At 41.8% G+C, this 22,939-nt stretch overlaps 1 protein-coding gene across 2 annotated transcripts in view; it reads right to left on the bottom strand.

Annotated features, from left to right (window-relative positions):
- Positions 1-22,939, bottom strand: part of lamb2l (laminin, beta 2-like) — a 57,541-nt gene that overhangs the window by 5,663 nt on the left and 28,939 nt on the right. For both annotated transcript variants that reach the window (XM_011476771.4, XM_011476772.4), the window contains exons 6-28: positions 22,731-22,919; positions 21,464-21,527; positions 20,383-20,585; positions 20,174-20,294; positions 19,327-19,515; positions 18,134-18,313; positions 17,893-18,005; positions 17,588-17,667; positions 16,592-16,748; positions 12,115-12,255; positions 11,112-11,273; positions 10,615-10,736; positions 8,402-8,522; positions 8,005-8,197; positions 7,775-7,918; positions 6,969-7,200; positions 6,730-6,893; positions 6,217-6,441; positions 5,053-5,267; positions 4,880-4,976; positions 3,149-3,521; positions 2,704-2,879; positions 1,209-1,456 (exon numbers count right to left, since the gene is read on the bottom strand). In XM_011476771.4, coding sequence (XP_011475073.1) covers positions 1,209-1,456; positions 2,704-2,879; positions 3,149-3,521; positions 4,880-4,976; positions 5,053-5,267; positions 6,217-6,441; positions 6,730-6,893; positions 6,969-7,200; positions 7,775-7,918; positions 8,005-8,197; positions 8,402-8,522; positions 10,615-10,736; positions 11,112-11,273; positions 12,115-12,255; positions 16,592-16,748; positions 17,588-17,667; positions 17,893-18,005; positions 18,134-18,313; positions 19,327-19,515; positions 20,174-20,294; positions 20,383-20,585; positions 21,464-21,527; positions 22,731-22,919 — 3,909 coding nt within the window. The remainder of the gene's footprint in view (positions 1-1,208; positions 1,457-2,703; positions 2,880-3,148; positions 3,522-4,879; positions 4,977-5,052; positions 5,268-6,216; positions 6,442-6,729; positions 6,894-6,968; positions 7,201-7,774; positions 7,919-8,004; positions 8,198-8,401; positions 8,523-10,614; positions 10,737-11,111; positions 11,274-12,114; positions 12,256-16,591; positions 16,749-17,587; positions 17,668-17,892; positions 18,006-18,133; positions 18,314-19,326; positions 19,516-20,173; positions 20,295-20,382; positions 20,586-21,463; positions 21,528-22,730; positions 22,920-22,939) is intronic.

Here is a 22,939-nt window from a genome sequence, read left to right as displayed (position 1 = left end):
CTTTGTACTCAAATAAGCTTTTCTCAAAGATTTCTTTTGAGTTTTTAATTAAACAGAAAACTAACAATGTTGTGGGTGTTAGTCAGTTGCCATACTTTTAGACCTTTTGTTAGCATTATTTACCTTATTTATGCTCTCACTCAAGCCCCGAGTGAGCTACCGCTAGACATTAGAACAACATCATCATGACATTTATTCAAAAGAACACTTGTTTGACATTTAAAGAACAAACACAAGTGCCAACACTGAACCCACTTTTCACGTCCCCCTCATACTGCTTCATTTTTCATGAACGTCTCTTTCTACTGTTATGATTGCAAGTTTATTTTCTTCCTCTTTTTACAGTCACTTTATTTTTTCTTTTCATAGTCACCGTATTTTTTTCATCTTATCGTATTTTATATTGCATTTTGAATTTAGATTCCCTGTTTAGACTGGAGCTGAGAGAAACTCAATTTCAATTTCTATGAATGTGAAAACATTATAGAAATTGACAATAAAGTTTACTTTGACTTCTTGACTTTGACTAGACTTATGATTGTAATTTTTTCTGTGGATCTGACTTTATGTAGTACAGAGCAGCAACCTGCTGAAAGGTTGTAGTGTAATCTTTAAATATAATAAATGAATGAATGACATTAATACTAGAACAAGCTGGACTGAACTGGACTGTAAGTATCCCAGAAGCCTGATTGATTTAGAAAAAACTGATTTCTAAATTCATGTACTGTCCAGCAGGGGCTGGCGCTGTAAACAGCTCCCACCTACTTCCTATCCTCTTATTTTATAAAAAGAACTCACACCACTGAGAGCTACGGGATAATATGATGGGACAAAATGTATCCACCATTTCAAAAGGCGCTCAGACGGTCAATTTATGGCAATTAGATAGAAGCTTTGGTAAACCGGCTCGACTCAAGTCTTGAGTCGCGGCTCACCGATGTGAGTCAGGTAAACCACAGGAAGTAGGTCGGAGCTGTTTGTATCGCTTGATGTCTCTCGTTTTTAGGCTTGGTTTGATGGTAGTCATGCTTTCTGTTGGGAGCACTTTCAGATCGCCTGAATGCAAACTGACGCTGAACTGAAAGAGACAGGTGTGAGTTTAGGTAAACAGCAGGTAAATCGCCTGAGTGTTGCATCTCGTATGTCTCTTCATTCTAAATAACCAAACTCCTCACACATCCGTGGGGGTTTAGAGATCTGCTCACCTTCTGGCTGAGGTCCTGGACCGTCTCGCCAAGTTTGAGAGCTTCTTGCTGGAGCTCATTCAAGGACTGGTTGTTAGCTTCCACGGCCTTCAGGAATTCGTCTTTCGTAGCCTCCAGCAGCTCCTCTGTGATCCTTCGGGTTTTGTTGGATTGTTCCACAGGACTAAAAGGTCCCGACACCGAAGCGTTGCATTTCTCCTCAGCCTGCAGCGACTTCTGATAGTCCTTCTTTAGCTTCTCAAACTGATCTAAAAGAGGAAGAAGGAGGCAGGTATTGTTAACTCTGATCATTGTTTCAGTAGCTGTCCTCCTGTTGGAGTCTGAGGATGTGTCAGATGTTTCTGTCTCTTCTGCTCTGTCCTTTTTGAAAAACACAGTTAATAATACAAAAGATTTAAAAGATACACGTCACAGCAAAGTTCAGTTTACCTTTTTCTACAATATAAATGAGGATATAGCAGGTTAATAACTTTCTGTCCCGCTGAATAAAACTACAAATGTACATTGTCGGCAAAAAGTGAACTTACACCTGCGTCTAAACACAAAATCCAAAAAGTTTCAAAAGAAAAAGTCAGAATTTTAAAGTAAGATCACTTCAGTAAATTCAGCTCTGCTGGACGTGTTTGTTTAACAAATGATCTGACAAATCCATCCATGATTAAAAAACATACAACATGTTGAGACCACAAAGGATTGTGCGATTGGATCCTACTTTCAGAAAGGATGCTCCAGAGCCAAAAAAAAAAAGAAAAGAAATAAAGCACTAAACCCCCTTTCAGTTTTAACCTGCTCAATTTGAACTTTGATTTTAAAGCAGACACTCATTTTCAGGTCATTTCACTTTGCAACGATCCTTTCTTTTCAAAAAAGAAACAGACCAGAAAAAGGAGTCAAATCAGGATCAGCTTCAAGTGAATGAAATACCAGAAAGTACATTTAATCTTTTTTTGGACTTGGAACAAATATTGTACATTTGAAAAATATATATTTTAAAATTGTAGAAAAACTGAAAACTAAAAAAGAAAACCTATGAACCTAAAACTGTTACCAAATAAAAAACGCTGTTTATTTGTTATAGATGCTCTTTCATATGTTCAACTTTTGATTCTTTTTTTCTCTTCCTCTTCACTTTCAGTCCTCAATTTACAGTTTCAATTCACTTTTCATTCACAGTGTTCGAGTCTAATTTCCCTTAGGGGCGGGGCTTTGAGCCTATTGGGTACCAGGATGTGATTGACATCGGGTGATAGAGGTCACGGTGATGTCTCTTCCTGTTGTTGGTGTAGTGATGGTGTGGCGTACAGTAGTGATAACGAAACATTTGTTTGTTTTTGTTAATGAAAGTTTGGCAAACCTTTTTTTAAGCAGTTTTAGAGATTTTTTATATCTCTTTCAAGTGTACTTTAGAGTTTTAGACTTTTGTACTGTTTTTTGTTCAAGCTGATCCTGAAATGACCCGGATCTGAATGAAGCCTGTAGTGATTCAGGTCGGCACCTGCAAATCCTACGGGTAGGTGGTAGAGTTGCATGTTAGCCACGGTGTAGTTGAGGTCCCTCAGCTCATCCTCCATGATACTTAGCGTGCGTTGGAGGAACCGTTCCTCCCCAGCAGTTGTATTAATCTCCTGACTGATGGCCATCAGACGTCCATCAGTGACAGCGATCTCAGCCCTGAAAGCACAGCAGGATGCGTGAAACTGACACAGCCGGATCAGAATCATTCGTTGTTTTTAAAATAGTTGCAATGAGATTTGAGCATCTCAAGACAAACAGAAAGACATCAGTGTGCAAAAACGAGACTGAGTCAGTGTGCAAATGTGCAATTTGTGCAAGGATGCAATTTATAAATAAAAAGCAGTGTGAGTAAATGTATAAAAACAAAAAGAGTAAAGAGAAGTAGCAAGTACAGTATAGTATAACCAAAAGTGTTGTTTGGATACCTGATGTCGTCAATGGCCTGCCCAATCAGCTGATGGATGCTCTCATTCCTGCCTGACCCGATCAGATCCTTCACCTGCTTCAGCTTCTCCTCCAGCTCCCGGATGCGAGCGTCCCCAACTCCCGGCATGACCCCGCTCTCCAGGATTCTCTGCGCCGTGAAGTGGATGTGGTCCAGGTCCCTCTTGATTTGGCAGATGATGTCGTCCCACAGCTGGAAGCACTGGTGACACCGAACGCAGTTGGGAAACGCGCCGGTGAAGCCGCGGGCGCACTCGTCGCACTTCTGCCCCGCCTTTCCCTCTTGACAATCGCACTGTCCGGTTGTCCGGTCACACACACGCAAGTTAGAGCCGTGCACGTGGCAGTTACACTCTGGATGGACACAGAGAAGGAATCGGTTGAAACAAAAACTTCTCGTTGTGCAGAAAGAACAGGTACTTTTCAGACACAGTAGAAGCAATTTACAATAAAACAGCAATAGATGAATGAAATAAGGAACAAAAGCATTTGAGAAACAAAAATGGAACAGTTAAAGGTGCAGGAATGAACCTGGGTGTAGCACTAGATCTCGTCAGGAAGCTGCTTTGTGCAGCTGCACCCTGTTTGGTGGTAATCCAACGTTGTACCAGCTGATTGCTTCCTGTAGGCCTTCAAGCTTTGATCTCTTTGTGTGACAGAGATGTTTAAAAAAAACTGATGAAAGTCTAAATTTAGTCACAGTGAAGCTGAAACTCCCGTCTGAGTCCATCATGACTCCGAGATTTCCAACTTGACTTTCCTTTAGTTTTCTATGCTCATGTTGCTGCAAATTAAAGACGATTAAAATCGTGTTTTTGATGTTTCTAAGATGTTCCTGTTTTGTTTTTGTTTTTTTATGATTGAAGGCATGTATAAAGGGGGGGACAGGAGGTGGGGCAGCATTGCTACACGCCAGTTGTTCCGCCCACAACTCAGTGACAAATGAACTCCTACTGCTCTGCAGAAACTATTACCTAGAAATTGAAACTTTTTTTGTTTTAATTTCGGCTAAGTATTGCATTATGGTAGTTAGAAGACCACTAGGAAGGTTTTAAAAATAGATTAGAAGACAATCAGAAGGGGACTTTGAAGTCTTTAGGCTCATTTTAAGTGTAAAATATGCATTTCTGAGTCTCTATCTAAGATTAGAACTGAACTGGACTTTTTTCTATGACTTTTTTGTATTTCAAAAAATACAAAAAAAAAGTGGTTTTTCTTACTTGAAAAGAATGTTACACAAAAAAAAATCCTTAACATAATTTGCACCCAGAGTTTGTGGAGAGCCATGCTGTGCTACTGGACAGATTTTGTAACAAAGTTAACAATCTAATCAGCAGTCATTATGGATTCAGAACAAATAATTCTACACCAATGGCATTAATGGAAATAATGGAAGGAATATCTACTGCCAAAAAGCATTTGACACGGTAAATCCTAATGTTCTACTCAAAAAGCTAAAATTTTTTTATTTTTTTGTAGGAGGGAAAACAATAAAATGACTTTATTAATTAAATAAAAGAGCCAGAAAAAATGTTTCCTTATTTCTCTTTCCCTTTTACTGTCAAAAAACAATCTGGTTTGTGTGTTGTGTTTTTTATTTTTATTCTTCTGGTTTAGTAATTGTCTTGTGGGAATGAAACCTATAAGTTTAAGGGAGAAAAATCTATTTGTTAAGATGATTTCATTGTAGTTTGAGTTCCTCTGATGTGTACCTCGACACTCCACCTGTGGGTCCCCCCAGTAGAACTGCTCACACTCGGTGCACGTTTTTCCTCCAAAACCTGGACGGCAGTGGCACTGGCCTGTGAACTGACCCCATAAAAGACCCCATAAGAACTTTAAAAATGTCCCTTCAGGGTTTCTCGGAGTCCTGACGTCCCCTCACCATGTTGCAGTGTGTTCCCAGGGAGTTCTGCGGGTCGCAGTCGCACGGCTCGCAGCCTCTCTCCTCGCCGAAGTTCCAATGGTTTGGAGCGCACTGGTCGCAGACGCGGCCACGGACGTTCTCCCTGCAGGGGCAGGCGCCGCTCTCCGGGTCACAGTGACAGAGTCCATCGTGGCACGCAGACTGCAGGGTTCCAGCAGTTACACAGGTGCAGCCTGGGAAAACAGAATGACAGCAAGGCAGACACAGTCCCATTACCACCCGTTCACCATGAGATGCACAGGAACCTCTGGGTTTGAATAATCAAGCTGCACAAGCAAACACAACAGCCAGGAATGTGTGTTTTGTTCCTTTAGATTTTTAAAATAATAATAAATATCACATGGTTAACATTCAATAAAGACAATACAAACAATTTGTAGAATTTGTTCTCACTGTAATATACTCTTCAATATTAAAAAGATGTATTTTTTACGGTCTTGTACTAATAAAGGATAAGCAGAAAAATCCCATCTTGTTTAGTAAATGTAGTTAATTATACTTTTCCCACAGATTAAAAAAAACATGTATTTATTTATAAAGCACCTACCACCATCAGCCAAGGAGGCCCAAACCAAACACAGAACATCCTACAGTCCCAAACATAAAAGAATCTTAGAGCGAACCGAAGCTCAGTCCAATTGGAAACAAACCAGGACCTCCAAAGATGGGTCCGAGAGCGGCTTCTGGTCCCGGACCAGGATCAGCTCGGGTGTATTCAGTCAGAAAAGTTGTTGCAGATTATCAGGGTAAATGAACTCCAAATCACTTTAAGTGGACCAAATGTGTCCAGTCTGAATACACCCTTAATAAAAATCAAATCAAATCAAGCCTTGGGTAACCACGAAAAAAAACACAGAAAGAAAGACGTTTAAGTTTTTGGAGGACAAACATTATTAATCAGTTAGAAATAATGTTTTTCTCATTATTCGTCCCCCATACAAACATCAATTGGATTTTGACAAAAAGGAGAAGGAATTATGGGTAAAAAAAGGACTAAATAGAACGTTATTAATTTCATCTACTCATATTAAGTCACAAGTTTACTAAACTCAAATTTATTATAATAGAGCTTTTGATAAGATTTTTTCCAGAAGCTATTCAAAATGTGTTAACTTTACTCACGTCTGCATTCCTGGGCAATGGCGTTTCCATGGTAACCAGGCTCACACTCGGAGCAGAACTGCCCGTGGGTGTGGTACAGACACCTGAGGCACCGGCCAGTCCTGGGGTCACATGACTCGGGGTCGTTGGGGTCAATGTTGTTGTTGCACTGGCACGGCAGACACTGACCTCCAGGTTGCTCGGGGTTGCCGTAGTAACCAGGTGCACACTGGTCACAGCGGGAACCTTGAGGGAAAAGAAAAAGGAAAAAAGTAGTCCCTCTGTTACACCTATGTTTGAATATTCTGGGTCATGTATTTGCCTGATTGCTCCTTTTCTAAACTCATTAAAGCAAAATGTTGGATGCGACAGCTTGTAAAATACTGCGCAGTGCATGCAGACGTGAGGATGCACACCAACTGCATGGTTGAAGGCCTTCTGCTGCATGTTTAGAGTTTAGCAGTTATTAAATCTGCCGAAGATTAGGAAAACATGACGACAGAAGCGGAATCTTATGGCTTTGTGTTTGCTCACCAGTGTAGCCTTGATTACAGTTACATATAATCTGATTAGCAGAGTAGTCAGATTGGCAGGAATGTCCGTTAAAGTGATTTGATCCCGGGTTTCCGGGGCAGGGGCAGGGCTGACAGTGTTCTCCAGAGCCGAGCACCGGGTTTCCATAGAAGCCGTTCTTACACCTGTGGGAGGGAAGGGAAAGCTCACGCGTTTGTTCAAAGCTTGATGTCGGGGGGGGGACAAGGAGCTTGGCTGACCGTTCACACTGGTGTCCTGCGGCGTTGTCCCGACAGTCTCTGCATTCTCCTGTTTGGGGGTCACAGAGGTCTGCGTGGCCGTTGCACTGACAGCGCCTGCAGCTGGGGAAACCCCACTGGCCTGGTTGGCAGTCGGAGCACTGGCGCCCGATGGCGCCCTGCCTGCAGGGGCACTGCCCCGTGAGCGGGTCACACTGGTGACTCGAAGAGCCATCAGGGTGGCAATTACAAGCTAAATGAGGGGGGAGAATGGGATTTCTATTTAGTTCTTTAAAGTAACAATATATTTTTAAAAACATTGAATATTTAAATTCCCACTCTAATCATCTTTGGATCTATTTTCAAAGCATTCCTAGTCATCTTATAATTATAATTATGAAAAAACCTGTGTTGTTTGTTTCTGCCGAGCGGCAGTAGTTCATTAGAAATTCACCTCTGAGTTTTGAGCATCATCAGAGCTGTCCAGCAGGACAATTTAGGGCTCGACGCCAGCTCAGACGAGGAAAACAAAGACGCACGTGGATCCATCAGAGCAGAGTATTTTCTACACCTCAAATACGATCTTTTTCAAACAGCATTCTTTTGTTAGTTCCTGATTCACAGCAATTTGAGTAAAAAATACTCAGAAATGCAATTTTAAGCTTTGTCTTCTTTTTTAAATATCCTCCATCATCAGAAAAAAATCCCACAAAAACATGTTAAAAACATTTCTTTAGATTGGGTCTTTGATTTGATCTTGGCCTTTTAGTTCTCCAGTTTTCTTTCCCCCCCCCAGCATTTTAGTAAAGTAAAAAAAAAACTCTCACCGGTGCAGCCGCTTACTCCAAAGCCGTACGTCCCCGGGGCGCACTGATCACAGCGCCGCCCCATCACATTGGGCTTGCAGCGACACTGGCCTCCGACTTGGTTGCACTCGCTGCTGAGGGAGCCCTGAGGGTCACACTGACAGGCTGCACACACAAAAAAACCCCACAAAGACTGATCAAAACGGACAGGCCGAAAGGTGGCTGCTTCCGGAGCTGCGGCGTGGACTCACCCAGCGCTCCATCATGGATGATGGATGAGATGCTGCAGATGAGTTTGGAGCACATCTCAGCCAGGAGGGGCATCGGAGTGATCATGAAGAAATCCAAACACATGTAGCGGACCATGTCTTCTCGGTTCTGCTCCGCCTGAAGCCCACTGCCTTGAAAGCCAGGAAGTTCGGTGTATTTGGGAATCAAAATGAGCTAATAGGTAAAAACAGAAACAATGGAATTAACAGTTGATACTCTAAAACAGTTGTTCAAGGTTTAGACTTTTAGTGTTGAATTCTACACATAGGTTTTCCAACTGTAGAGGGGAAAGACATCCTGCCAAACTCCCCTGAAGGAGAATACGAAAAGCTTTGGGACCCAGATCTCACGCTTCACCTATCCAGACGCCTCACTCACCGAGTCGATGAGGATGAAGGCAGTCAGGTGTCTGTGCGTGACTCCATGTCGCTGGAACCTGATCGCCACCACATATCTGTTGTTGGGCTCAAAGCAAAAGGGTCTGGACATCTGGATGTATCTGCAGGTAAAACAAGACCGCCGCAAAATTCAGCAAAAGAATAATCCAGTTCCGTGTTTGTATGGGTGTATGAAAATAAAATCCAATACGTATGGGCTACTGGGCCGTTGTGACATCACCAAGCTCATTAATTCGAACCGAGTGTCTTTGCCACAGTTTGATTGACAGCAATTTAAAAGGAGAAAGGCAAAAATGAAATGATTTTTTTTTAATAACATTTGTTCTCTTTATAAGAAAAATGCCACATGTCAAAAAATCAAGAAACGTGATTTTCATTGGAGGGGCAGTTTAAACAAAACTAATTGGGCTTTTAGTCTGACACTGACAGGAAAATTGTCCATGTAGGACTTAAATCCAAACGCTGTTTTGGTCTGACTTTTATGCAGGTTAACCTCGTTTTAGCATCAGGTGTTTGTTTTTCTTTTCCCGTCTGTCGTCTCTTCTCTGCTTCACCTCCAGTGTTTCCTGGCAACAGCCAGGCATTTGTCAGCACCTCATTTCTGAACTCTATATTTTTCCTGTCCATCCCATCCATCGTCACATTGCTGCGCCGCCTCAAAAATACTCGTGGTGTTTGACAGATTGCGTTTCTGATATATGACCGTGGCACAGAACCGTTCATTTTCCACGCCTCAGCTCGGCTGTCTCCGACTGTCATGCTGACAGACGACCAACGGAGGAACACACAGGTGGTGTTCATTTGATGAATCAAACCTCTTCATTTAATGTCCACCCTAATGTCCAGCAGTCTAACATCTGAGGGTGGATCAGGGTTGACCACAGATGCATTATCTCTAAGACTTACTCAAACAAAGATCATGAATCTTTTACAGAAGGAACATTTGCTCCAAACTTTAATGCCACGTTCACACCAGGCATGTTATGCACGTTTGAGAATGCGCTGAACATGGGTTCTAGAACCTGCTTTTAGCATACGGTGTTGACACTGGACTGTTACTACCCGATAATAGCGCATGTACCTACAGTGGGAAGAGGCTTGGTTTGAAATGTTAAAGTTGGAACAAATCTGGTGAATCCAGCTCCGGATTATATAAAATATTATATAATCCTGGCCGGGCACAAACAGCAATTATGATCACATTTTAAATAGTCTGCACTTCCGTGAATAAAAAAGACGCCATCCATTGGTCACTACAAAATCCGAGTCCCTGATTGGTCAAAGTTTAACTGGTTTAACTTCCAGTGCACGTTCAATGACCGCGTGTTTTGTGCAGAGCCTAAAAAACTGAGCAGTGAACCTGGGCAGTGATGCATAATTGCGAGAGTTTTGAACGCGGAAACCTAAAAAGGCATTTACATAGAAGTAGCCGCTTGAACGCACGTTGCTGAGCCCGGTGTGAACGTAGTACCAGGCTTTGTCCAAATTCCCTCACTACTCCCTAACTAACCCTTAAAAGACTCTGAATTCCCTGCATTCTGATGAAGACATGGATGACTTATAAATACACCTCCCACTTGTAAAAAAATACAGTTTTTTCAAATCGCAAATCTTTCAACCACAATGCATTGTGGTCTGTATTCAGCAATTTAGTGAGCGTTGATGCACACTGTATTTTCTTTTGTACAGAGACTTCCAGGGGAACTGGATTTTGAAAGATTGAATTGGGACACCCTGAAAACAATGATGAATGCCCCATATAGTGTTTCTAAGTAGTGAGGAAATGTGGACACAGCCCTCGACTGGATTGCTTTTCACCATAGTATCATGGATGATGTATTCAGACAAACAAGTCTCCTCATGAACGAATAAATCAAACAGAGAAAGCGTGGCCCATTGACGTCTCTGAACCTTGGCCGGGTAAATGCAGTTGGACATATTGCACAGCCTCTCTGTCAGGTTGTACCTTTGCCCTCAGGAAGTCATGTACTTTATAACCTGGACCTCAGCAAACAGGGCTGCTCCCTTCCTTCAACCGATACCTACAAAGCCTCTTTATTGAGTTAGCCCACCTGACTCACAAAGAACACACCGGCCCAGGCAAGTTCAAGTGACAACTGGAAAAAATGCTCTATACAGGAGCCTGCAGTGACTTGAAGGAATAGAGCTGCTCACATATGCAGGCCTGTTTACCTGTTTCTGTGCAGCAGAGTCTCCGTGTAGAGCTGCTCGGTTGGAAGAAGGTTTCCGCATCGCAGACTCGAGGGCAGGTTTACGGAGGTAATACTGACGACAGCCTCCCAGTCCTCTGTTGACTGCACAAACACACCAATACAGTTTATTGAACTAACGTTCTAACAAAAAAAAAGACAGCGATAGGTGCAGAAGAATTACAGATGATTTAAGGCTGTAAAAGTACACAATTTATACCTTTTTCTCAGACAGACATGAACATTTTCACACTTTTCTCTGTTGATAAATAGATAAGTTCAGTATTATAGTATACTAACAAAGATCTGCAACCGGTTAAAGATTTATTTGGATTTGTCCAGGTGAATGCTTTTTGTTCAGGAGACATGGCGTGGAGGAGATTGTTGACAAGATCCATGAAAAGTCCATGAAATAGTGAGGCCGCAAAAGCTGAACCGATGTACACAGCACTGTCGTCCATAGACTGCAGAGTCACACACCTCAGGCTCGTAGCGAAGCATGATGTGGTACTCCATGGCATGAGGGATGTTGTCGATTGTGAAAACCAAACCGGCGCCATCTTTGACGCGAGCAAAGCCGGGTCCAGTCCAGGTCACCACGAGGCCGGGAGTGTGCTCTCTGTTCAGAGTCGTCACATCGGGCTGAAAAACACAGAGAACCAACTTTTGCTCATGGACACTGTTTCCGTGGTTTATTCAGAGCTCCACTTTCCGCAGGCTGACACTTTGATTCTGTGATTTATGGCCTAGTCCTCAGAGGAGAAATGTTCTTCCATAAAGTCTCCTGCTGCTCATATATTTACAGAGTAATTGAAATTGTAAAACAGACAGTTACTAATAGAAGAAACAAAAAAGGATGGATGATATAAAAGCGAGGAAGGAGAACAGGAGTATGATGGATAGAAGAAGGTATTTATCCAATTGCTGTTTTAAATAAACTCCATTAGGCAACACTTTACGATAGTAATGGGCTTTATATTGGTGCAAAACCAAAATGTAAAGTCACTTTTCTGTTGGCCAAATGTTCAAAATGCAGAAATGACTTAAGTAACAGTGACCTGTTCATAAATCAGCTGAAAATTAATGAATCCCTTTGGACCAAATTTCTGGACTCAAACAGAAAAGCTTTTTGATGTGGAAGGAGGGGGGCATTTGGGGGAGACTCTGTGTTTTCTGTCAAAGCATAAAAACAATTTCATGAAGAACCTGAAGCCACCCTGTGAATGTTTCGCCGAATATCTGAGTAATAATTTCATTCCCTGATGAGATAAAGTGTATGCTGGCAACGTAGAATCATCAATGCGTTCATATTTCTAACAGCAGAAAACTTGATTTAAATGTAATTTCTGATCATTTTTAAAAGTTGTTTCCATGTCCAACTATTCAACTTTCAGGTACTGACATACCTGCTCTTATAGAAGTGGATGGTTGGACATCTTAACGCACACATGAAGGTTTGTAGGTGAGTGGTTAAAAGTGTTACTGTCTGCTGAAGCTGCCGGATGCGTCTCAGCGCGGTGTGGTACTGCTGCGAGCTGGAGACCCGTCTGTGGCGCCGATGCCTCCTCGCCTGGTTGCTCAGATGCTGAATGCAGTCGTCTGCGGCCTGAGGACGAACTTTTCCCTGAAGAGCAGAGGATATTTTTCACATGCGTGTGCAGAGAAACTGTCAGAAGAAAGTCATTAGAATTATTATGCGATGTAAAGTTCACTTCTCTGTTTACTCTTGGGGTTAATTAAATTAATTTTCAGGATGGTCCATTAGATCTATTCATGCCTTTTTGATCTTTGCCTTTTCTAGACAAACCACAGAATAACTTGATACATTTTTATTGTCACACATTACTATTTTATTCATTGAAGTTTGTTTGGATTAAATCCATAGTTTTGCAGAAAAAATGTTCATGGGCAGGCAGAATTAGTTTAAAATCTTCTTTCTCTTTCGGCTTTTCCCATCAGGGGTCGCCACAGCGAATCATCCTTTTCCACCTCACTCTATCATGAACATCTTCTACCCCAACGTTAGCCAACTTCATGTCCTCTGTTAGGACATCCATATATCTCCTCTTTGGCCGTCCTCTTGCCCTCCTGCCAGGCAGCTCCATCTCCAACATCCTTCTACCAATATATCCACTATCCCTCCTCTGAACATGTCCAAACCATCTCAGTCTGGCTTCTCTGACTTTGTCGCTAACACAGGCAACATGAGCCGTCCCTCTGATGTACTCGTTCCTTATCCTGTCTAACCTGGTCACTCCTAAGGAGAACCTCAACATCTTCATCTCCGCTACCTCCATCTCAGCCTCTTGTCTCTGTCTCACTGCTACCGTCTCTAACCCATAGAGCAGAGCTGGTCTCACCACTGTCTTGTACACCTTTCCTTTGAGTCTTGCTGGCACTTTTCTGTCACACAACACTCCTGACACTTTCCTCCAACCGCTCCAACCTGCCTGCACTCGCCTCTTCACCTCTTTTCCACAATCCCCATCACACTGAACTGTTGACCCCAAGTACTTAAAATCCTGCACCTTCTTCACCTCAGTCCCCTGTAACCTAACGCTTCTACCTTGATCCCTCTCGTTCAGACACATGTATTCTGTCTTACTACGACTGACCTTCATACCTCTTCTTTCCAGAGCAAACCTCCACCTCTCTAGCTGTTCCTCCACCTGCTCTCTACTCTCACTGCAAATTACAATGTCATCCGCAAACATCATTGTCCAGGGAGATTCCTGTCTTACCTCGTCTGTCAGCCTGTCCATCAGCATAGCAAACAAAAAAGGACTCAAAGCTGATCCTTGGTGTAGTCCCACCTCCACCTTGAACTCCTCTGTCTGACCTACAGCACATCTCACCACCGTCATACTTCTCTCATACATGTCCTGAACTACTCTGACATACTTCTCTGCCACTCCAGACGACCTCATACAGTACCACAGCTCCTCCCTCGGCACCCTGTCATACGCCTTCTCTAAATCTACGAACACACAATGCAGCTCCTTCTGACCTTCTCTGTACTTTTCCATCAACATTCTCAAAGCAAAAATGGCATCAGTGGTGCTCTTACGGGGCATGAAACCATACTGCAGCTCACAGATCTCCACCTTCTTCCTAAGCCTGGCTTCCACTACTCTTTCCCACAGCTTCATTGTGTGGCTCATCAACTTTATTCCTCTATAGTTGCTGCAGTTCTGCATGTCACCCTTGTTTTTAAAGATCGGGACCAGAACGCTTCTCCTCCATTCCTCAGGCATCTTCTCACTCTCTAAAATCCTATTGAACAACCTTGTTAGAAATTCCACTGCTGTCTCTCCTAGGCACTTCCATACCTCCACAGGTACGTCATCAGGACCAACGGCCTTTCCGCTCTTCATCCTTTTCAGAGCCTTCCTAACCTCATCCTTTCCAATCTCTGCTACTTCCTGCTCCACAACAACCACATCTTCCTCCCTTCTTTCCCTGTCATTTTCCTCGTTCATCAGCTCCTCAAAATACTCCTTCCATCTTTTCTGTACACTCTCCTGGGTTGTTAGCACCTTTCCATCTCTGTCCTTAATCACCCTTATCTGTTGCACGTCCTTCCCATCTCTGTCTCTCTGTCTGGCTAGCCTGTACAAGTCCTTCTCTCCTTCCTTTGTGTCTAACCTGTCAGAATTAGTTTAAAATGTAATCATAAAATGATGGTTAATTAGTTAAACCACTGCTTAATAGATTCCTGTGAACGGAATGTATTGAGCAGTTTAGTCCTGCTAATCCTGCTGGTTTTGAAAACAGCCCTCACTTTCTGCTCAGTTTCTCAGCAGCAGCCGTTGAAACACTGAGATGCTATTTAGAAAATGTCATTTCATGGATCTGCACGGATGCCTCGTCTCCTCGCAACAAGGTTACAGCTCATCGCTGTGGTTGTGATGCAAGAGGGACGGACTGTCTGAACTCGTCAAATCCAAGTGAAGAGAGACAGTTTTGAAAAAAGTGGCAGGAAAAAGACCCTTTGGACTTTTTTCTCGTGTTTATTAAGCAAAGTACTATCCCTGACAGATGAAGGAAGGCATTTGAGGAAAACTGTATAGTACCTGAGAAGTTTTTCTTCTTTTTTTCAGTACAGACCCAACATTAAACCCCCTCCAGACATTTATTTATCCCTAAATCCCTTTTCTTTGATCCCTGCTGAATCCTCAGAATCATATTTGCTCTGCAGTAAACCTAAACAGCAGTAAACCTGAATTTTTATGATCTGACATTTTGCTAAATTGATGGAAGAACAACAGCAACATCAACCTGCAGACAGACTCTACAGTTAAGAGTGTTACATAAATTTAAAGGACATGTCACCCAGCCATGACTTACATTTTCCACGTATAAAATGTCGGTCTTTCGTGATTCATGCGTGACACATGTACTTCATAAGTGTTTGTTGTGTTCGTCATTCGTCGATGTTACCAGATGTCGAGGGTTTCGCCTGACAGGTCTTTACGTGAATTCAGTTCTGAGCTGTTCAAACTTTTTGTCTGGTTGAGAATTACGCAGTTAACGTGTATTTTATGTAGTTTATATGCAATTATTATGTAAATCTTACGCGATTGTTTTTGCAAGATGCATCTGCAAATTTGCAGCTTTCCATGACTGTTCCATGTATGTCTAATTGACTTTTCACACATTTGCCACTGATGTATAACTTTTGTGTCACGTTAAAATGACATAATTGATGCACATTCATTCATTCATTCATTCATACATTCATTCATTCATTCATTCATACATTCATTCATTCATTCATTCATTCATTCATTCATTCATTCATTCATTCATTCATCCACAGCAAGAACACCCGGTTCAAGTCCCTGCTGGGGGACCTGAAACAGAACCCCAATGGGGGGCCGTTCTGTGTGGAGTTTGCATGTTCTCCCCGTGCATACGTGGGTTTTCTCTGGGGACTCCGGCTTCCTCCCACCGTCCAAAAACATGCTACATAGGTTAATTGGTTACTCTAAAGGTGTGAATGTGAGTCTGCAAGGTTGTGTGATTGTGGCCCTGAGACAGACTGGCAACGTGTCCAGGATGTTCCCATCCTTCATCCTCAAGTGGCCGGGATAGACTCCTGCAGCCCCGTGACCCCGAAAGGCACAAAAATGGGTTTACAAGATAAGTGTAATTGACACACAATCACTAATGAATTGCATATATGCAGTGCAATAATAAAGCACGGTTCATGTTTTGAGTGTTCTTTATTTGTACTTCTTCCGTGGTTTTATCTGGTTCATTCATGATACATCTGTGAAAATTTCATGCTATGACCATAACTTTTTCCATTATTTCCATGCATATTCACATATGACCCATTTTCATTCTTGCAGTATGCGCAAAATGTACGTAATGGCTGTGTGACACGACCTTAAGACTGACAGGCCGTTTTTAAGTCAGCAGGAAAGCTGACTTTCCGGAATATAACCAAGAAAAATGCTGAGGAAACCAAATTGCTATTTTTACTGACATTTAAATAGTGGGGCGGCCGTGGTTCCGCGGTCGACCTCTGATCCGAAGATTCGAGGTTTGGTTCCCGCCTAGACTGGCACTATGTTTATGTGTCCTAGGCCAAGAAGGGACACTGTAAAGACGGGACTCTGCTTGCAAAGCGCTTAGTGCCTTTCAGAAGGGTATCCAAGTATACGCTATTTACCATTTTAGTTTAGTGCAAAAACTAAAAGTGGATCTTAAGAAGCAAAACTGTTTTATATACATGGATGGAAATTTTGGCGGACACACTAGACATTTGTAGCTTGAACTTCATTCATTTTTTAGTCTTTTTTTTGTAACTTCTGGCTGACAAACATGGAGGTGTGAAATTTGTGAAGCCTGAAGCCTTCCAGAAGAGACAAAAACCACAAACATAATTACATTAGAGCGCAATTGTTGAAGGAAAAAAAGTGACCATAAATGTTGTGTCGTGCAGCTACACTCACCGGCAGGGCAGGGTCATTGGGAGAGTGACCGCTAGCATCCTCTGCCTCGTATTTGTAATAGTCGAGAGGAGCGCAGAAATACCCAGACTGCACTTCTGAACACTGGCGACCAATTAGATGCCTTCTGCAGTCACACTGGCCACTTTCCATCATGCACCTAAGGGGGTGTGGGGGGGGGGTAAAACTTAGAGCTTTATATCATTTCCGATCCTGGCTTTTGATAAAAACTAATTACACTGACTTCCATTCATCAATCACAAAACCATTGCTCAGCTGATCCATTCTGACAAAGATTACACACAGTTATTGTTAATTTACCAATGATTAGACAATTTACTGACAGTGTGCCAATTACAACTGTGACTGCTCCCATGGGACAATCCAAATGATTGTCCATTAGTGTGAGCGACTGTGTCCTAACAATTAGCAATTTTGCCAAGGAGTAATCAGCACTAATTTCCATGGAGTATCTGCTGCAGCGCATAAATCCAGGAGGGGTTAAAGGGGATTTCCAGACAAAGTCATAAATCACAGAGAGCGTGCAAGTAACTGCATTCAGTCTTTTCATTAGACGATCAGGGAAATTCAGCCCAAACTTTTAAATGGGAAAAAAAAAAAATCCCTATTTGTTCCTTTATCTATAGAATGTCATAGGTTTGAAGCTGTAGAAATACTTTTTTTTTTTTGACAAACTAAACCAGAGCTGAGCTGCAGCATTACTGCCCATTCCCACACTTAATGCAAAGAAGATACAGCCGTCCAGGAAAACTGGTGGAGGAATGATAAATTAAAATGGTTTACTATAAGACAACCAGAGTTTTTCGCCCTCAGAACTAGAAGAGGATCCCCAAAACTAAAGCAGCATTATGCTAGAGGCAAACATGAGAAAATGATCTGACAAAAAAATTGAAGGATTTTCATGGTTAACATGACTATAAACGCTAGTGTGAGAAACAATGATTTTCTTTAAGAACAGAAGATGGAGTGAGTCTTCACCTGTTGTTGAGGGCTCCACCAAAGTCGCAGTCACAGGGTCTGCATCCAAACTGGTCGTTACTGAGCCCCCAGTATTCAGGCTGCAGAAACACAGAAGCCCAAACCATAAGGAACAATCGCAGGTGAATTCTACCGGTTTGAGTCAGCCCAGCGGTTCTAGATGAACAACTCTGTTATTGTAACCAGAGTTATTACATCCTCAGAAGGTAACGAGGTTCAGGTCATGATTTGATGAGTTTAAAATTCATGGAAGATGTCAAAGAGTAAATCATGAGACGTGAACTCATGGAGTCAGTGTCACTGACCAGACACTGGTCACAGTAACGTCCGGTGACGTATCGTTTGCAGGAACAGTCCCCGCTGATCTGGTCACATGGATCTCCCATCCTAATGATGCCACGCGGGTCACAGTTGCAAGCTGATGAAGAAATGCACACAAACAGAATTTAGCTGATCTGGTTTCTGCTCATTTTTAAGGCAGATAATACATCATTCTTTTTCAAATACATTTAATTCCACTTTAATTCCACAGGTGAGGATACATACGCTGGCATCCCTGTGGGTCGTTCTGGCTGAGTCCGTAGTAACCCACTTTGCAGTCGTCGCAGCGTATGCCTTTCACGTTGGCTTTACAGCGACACTGGCCTGCGATCATCCCCATGTCCAAGTCGGTGTGGCTGTCACACACGCCGCCATCGAATGACCCCACCGGGTCACAATCACACACTGCGCTCAAGAGAGGACATTCCATCATAACAGGCTATGAGTTATGGTCAAGGACCTCAAGTTGAACATAAAAAAAAATAAATCAAGAAATGAACTTAAAAACATCCATGTTTCAGGTTAGAAACTTGTAATAATACCTTTTATAAAAGACAAACCAAGTCCAGTTGACTGCTTTTATACCTATAGTGCATTGCTGAATGAGAATCAACGCAGAAAGATTTACTTAAAGACCCATTCTGAGGATATTTTGATAAAACCTGTACGGTCCCTCACTGATGGCGTGCAAATGCCACTCGCATGGGGTGTTCATGTGATATGCTAGTGCCCATAGGACGGCCATAGAATACCCACACAAACTACACGCTGACAGGTAAATTTCCGAACGGTCGAGCTGCGTGGAAGTAGCACGCACTTACCTAAAAGCACTATTTAAGTGTAACATGTTCCTTACCCGATAAACCACAAAGGTGTGGAAGCGTATTGAATTAACAAAATATATTAGTTTTAAAAAGAAATAAGGTGATCTTCATTCTTATTTTTGGTGTATTCACAACAAAACAAAAAATTGTTCTGTTTTTATGCTTTTCATTCCGATTCTTTCCACATTTTATTGCTAATTACAGGAATAAAAAACTCAAAACAGGCTGGGCTAAAACCTCACCTGCTCATGAAAACTATAAGATCCACTGCAATTAAAAGTTGAAAAGCCACAATCTGTCGTAGACATGATCCTTTTTTGTTTATGTGCTTGTCACCATATCAGTCACCAGCCTGTTTTGTTCGTCCTACACTGTATCCCCAAAAACTGCAGAAACTATGTCCTAGAAAACAACACAGGTTGTTTGGTTTTGCCTAAAAAAGGCATAATCACCATTAAAAGACCACTGAAGACTCTTGGAAAATAGAACTAAAGATGATCGGAGTGGGACTTCAAAGGGCGTTGCCAAGAAATGATAAGAAAGACAAAGTGTTTTAGAGATTCAAATGTATTTTGCACTAGTAAACTAACTCACAAAGACAAACTTGTGGGTCTCTGACGTCCCTGTTGGGGTCTTGATAGTAGAATGGTTGACACATCTCACAGTTGCGCCCAACTGTGTTGTGTAGACAATTGTCACAAACGCCTCCGCTGACGTTGCCCGTGGCCAGGTACACAGCCATGTCAAAGTGGCACTGGTTGGAATGACCGTTGCAGTTACACTCTGGAAAGAAAACACAAACAGCGACATGCATAGGTTTTCTTGGAATAAATAGGTAGCCATCTTTTTTGTGTTTCTTTGAACATTTAAGTGGAGTTGTTTGTTAACATCCAAAAAAACAATTATAATTTCAAATGACCCCTTAAACCCTTTATTTTTCAGTGTTTTTTCTTTTTAAGGTGATGCAAAATTAAGTGGAGCCCTGGATTAAATACGATGTTTCCAATTAGGAAAATAAAGCATAAAGGTGTTAAAATCTTCTGTCAAGCACAGAGGTGGAGGTATGATTATCCAGGCTTGTTCAGAAAATGACTGGAAATTACTGAATTGACCATGATCCAATTTTGGACAATCTGGAAATAAATGTCTAAAGTTATTTCCAAAGCCGCCCTGCAACAGGCTGGTGACCCGTCCAGGGTGGACCCCGCCTTTGCCCAAAAGTAGCCGGCACAGGCGACTGATCCCTGTGATCCGGAAAGGAAAGCAGAAGATGGATGGATGTATTTTCAAAGTGCAGATCCCTCACATCCTGCAGTTAACTATGTTGAAAGCTTTGAAAAAATCTCATTGTTTGACTTTTGCCTGCATCTGGGTCTTCTCCACTTACACAGAACTGAGAAACAGACTCATTAACATGCTTTCTAGAAGGCTGCCAGCGCACCTTTGCAGGTGTGAGGGTTCTCTGCCTCTGCTGGTCTCCACGGCAGGTCTTTGTGGAAGTCCTTGCAGCGCTCACAGTTCAGCCCTTCCGTGTTGTGTTTGCAAACGCAGCGACCGTGGATCTGACCGACCAAAGGTATGCAAAGTTAGAGGTTAATTACAAAACAAAAGCTAAACCGGTTTATCTGGTGACGGGCGTCAGAAACTCGCCATGCCGCTCTCCCGGGTGAAGACTCCCGGCACCGGGGCACACTCTGATGCATGTCCGTAGCAGAAGCAGCTCCCCCTGACCACCAGCTCGTAGATGGCGTAGTAATACTTTTGCAGGACATCAGTGCGACGGTCCAGCAGGTCGTCTCCCAAGGTGTTGAGCTTTGTGAAGTTGATACGCAGGTTGGTGATGCGCAAAAGTTCTGTGAAAGAAATAGGAAGATTTGACAAAACATCTATAATCATCGCATTTTCTTTCAGAAAATGAATTATTCTTTTTCTTACGACCTAAAGCACTGAAGAATCCTGATAATAAACAACAACAATATGCTGTGTGTTCGTCTGCCTTAAATTGTAATCTAACTCACTGAAATGCAGAGATGAGAAGCAATAGTACATGAATATTCTGTATTTTATTCTAAAAAAAGACAATATTCTGATTCTATTTACATAAGAGACTGCCTTCAAATTTGTCATGGATGTCAAAATCCAATTAAAACTTCATGTCTATGCAACCTCCCTCTACATTACTCCAATCTTTCTGTCCATCCTGAATTCCCATTAAGCCCTGAGAACAGTTACAATCAGGCTTCCTCAGTTTTCTCTGTATAAATTAAGACTTTTTAGTTGTTTTGCTCTGTATGGAGACTGTGGGGGGTGAGGTCTTAATGGAGCTGGAGCTTAGACCCCTGAGGTAACAGACCTGCTGCTTCCTGTACTTGACATGAAGTGTTTTATAAAAAGTCTAGATTTAGCTTCATTCTATGACTCAGTTTCTCTTGTTAAGCTACAGTCACATGTACGGGGAGGCTTCGGCAGAATCTCCAACATCAGCTGCCGCTGCCTGATTGTTCTGAAAATCGTTGGTGTTGCTCCTCCTCTTAATTTGGAGGAGTGGCGGTTCTACTCCCAACTCTCTCCAGGTGACCCAGCTTCTCGCTCTATCACTATCGGAGCGCCCAGCCACCCATTGGAGGGAGCTCATTTTGACCGCTTGTATTCGGGACCTGGTTCTTTTACCTTTTACTTTTACTTTGTAACGTTCTGACAATACGAGAAGTTTATATGTCATGGGACTGACCTTGAATTTCCAAGCTGTAAGGGTCTTTCACAGGAATTGATGGATCCAAAACTTTAAAAATGACCTAAAATACAGAAGAAAAATGTTTGGAAATAAGACAAAAGATACATTTCACATTTTTGGGCGGGTTATAAAACAGTTGTGACATTTATATGTTACAATAATTATTATTTTTATTATTATTATTATTAGTAGTAGTAGTAGTAGTAGTAGTAGTAGTAGTAGTAGTAGCATTAATAATTATTTTATTATTTTAGTTTTTTAATTTTCCAATAAATTCCCAGCAATATCATCATTTTAACTAAGTTTGATATATATAAATGTATGTTTACCTCTTTTGTCTGTCTTCTTTAGGTTTTTTTGTTTGATTGCATAAAAAAGTTACCATATTTTAGCAGGCATACAAAAAATGTTTTCTATGAATCACGGTGTTCAATTGAGCTCAATGTTTCATTGGTCTGACAACATTTCCCAGCTTTTATTTGAACAATCTTCTTTTATGTATGGCCCAAGTCCAACCAAGCCTTTACTAGTGTTTTGTTATAAATATTCTGTATTATATGTATTGTATGTGTTAATCTTAGTCTCTTTGTTTGATTGTTTGTTATTGTTAGTTTTGGCGATGGCATCGGTTCCATTTGAAATTATAACAATGCTTTTTTTTCCCCCAGTCCCTTTCAAATAAATTATTAAGAAATAAATCAAGCTAAATCAATAAATCAATTAACTCAAGCTTTCTGTTACTTTATGTTTGGTATTTTATGAATTCTTTAACTTAGATTATGCTTATACATTTATGCATAAACACTGTGACTGAACTTTGAAAAAATACAAACCAGCTGGTTTTGGCTCCATATTTCCAAAAATTATATTACTTATTACTATTAGTTTAATTTTTTCTTTTTTTGGGGGCAAAAGGCAGACATTTGTTGCTGCACCTAGCATCAATAATTGAAAATGTCTCCTTTGTTTTGATTTCAGGCTAATCGAGGTCAGAAATTATGTCAAAACCAGTTGAGCTTTCAGCTAGTTAAAAATAAATAGCACTTTTTGAAAAAGTAGGGGTTGAAATTTGGGTTTTGACTCAAACTTAAAAAAAAAAAAAGCTACAATAAACATGGCAGCTAAAAACTGCTTTATTATTGAATCTCTTTGAAGTTTCACCCGATTACTTTAAAAATGTTTTTTCCCGTTCTACACCAGTGTCAAACATGCAACTACAGAAAACATATAAGACCCGGGTCAGATGTCACGGTTTTCCACGTACCTCCCCGTTAGTGGACGGTTCGATGTCGGAGTAGCGCTCCTCGCAGATCACGTCGTTAATGTGGTGCAAGCCTTTGGCGGGTACGCCGGGGAAAGTTCTGGTGCAGTTGGAGGCAAAGTAGCGGTAGGGTCGCCACGTTCTGCCAAAATCTGCCGAGCGCTCGATGATCATCGCTGCAGGTCGGAAAGTCTAGGAGAGTTTTCAAAAGT

Source organism: Oryzias latipes, chromosome 7 (genome assembly GCF_053564925.1).
Source record: "Oryzias latipes strain Hd-rR chromosome 7, Olatipes_Hd-rR_3.1".
In the NCBI taxonomy this organism is placed as follows: domain Eukaryota; kingdom Metazoa; phylum Chordata; class Actinopteri; order Beloniformes; family Adrianichthyidae; genus Oryzias; species Oryzias latipes.
The sequence above is the reverse complement of the archived record's forward strand: the minus strand, read 5'-3'. Positions and strand labels throughout refer to the sequence as shown.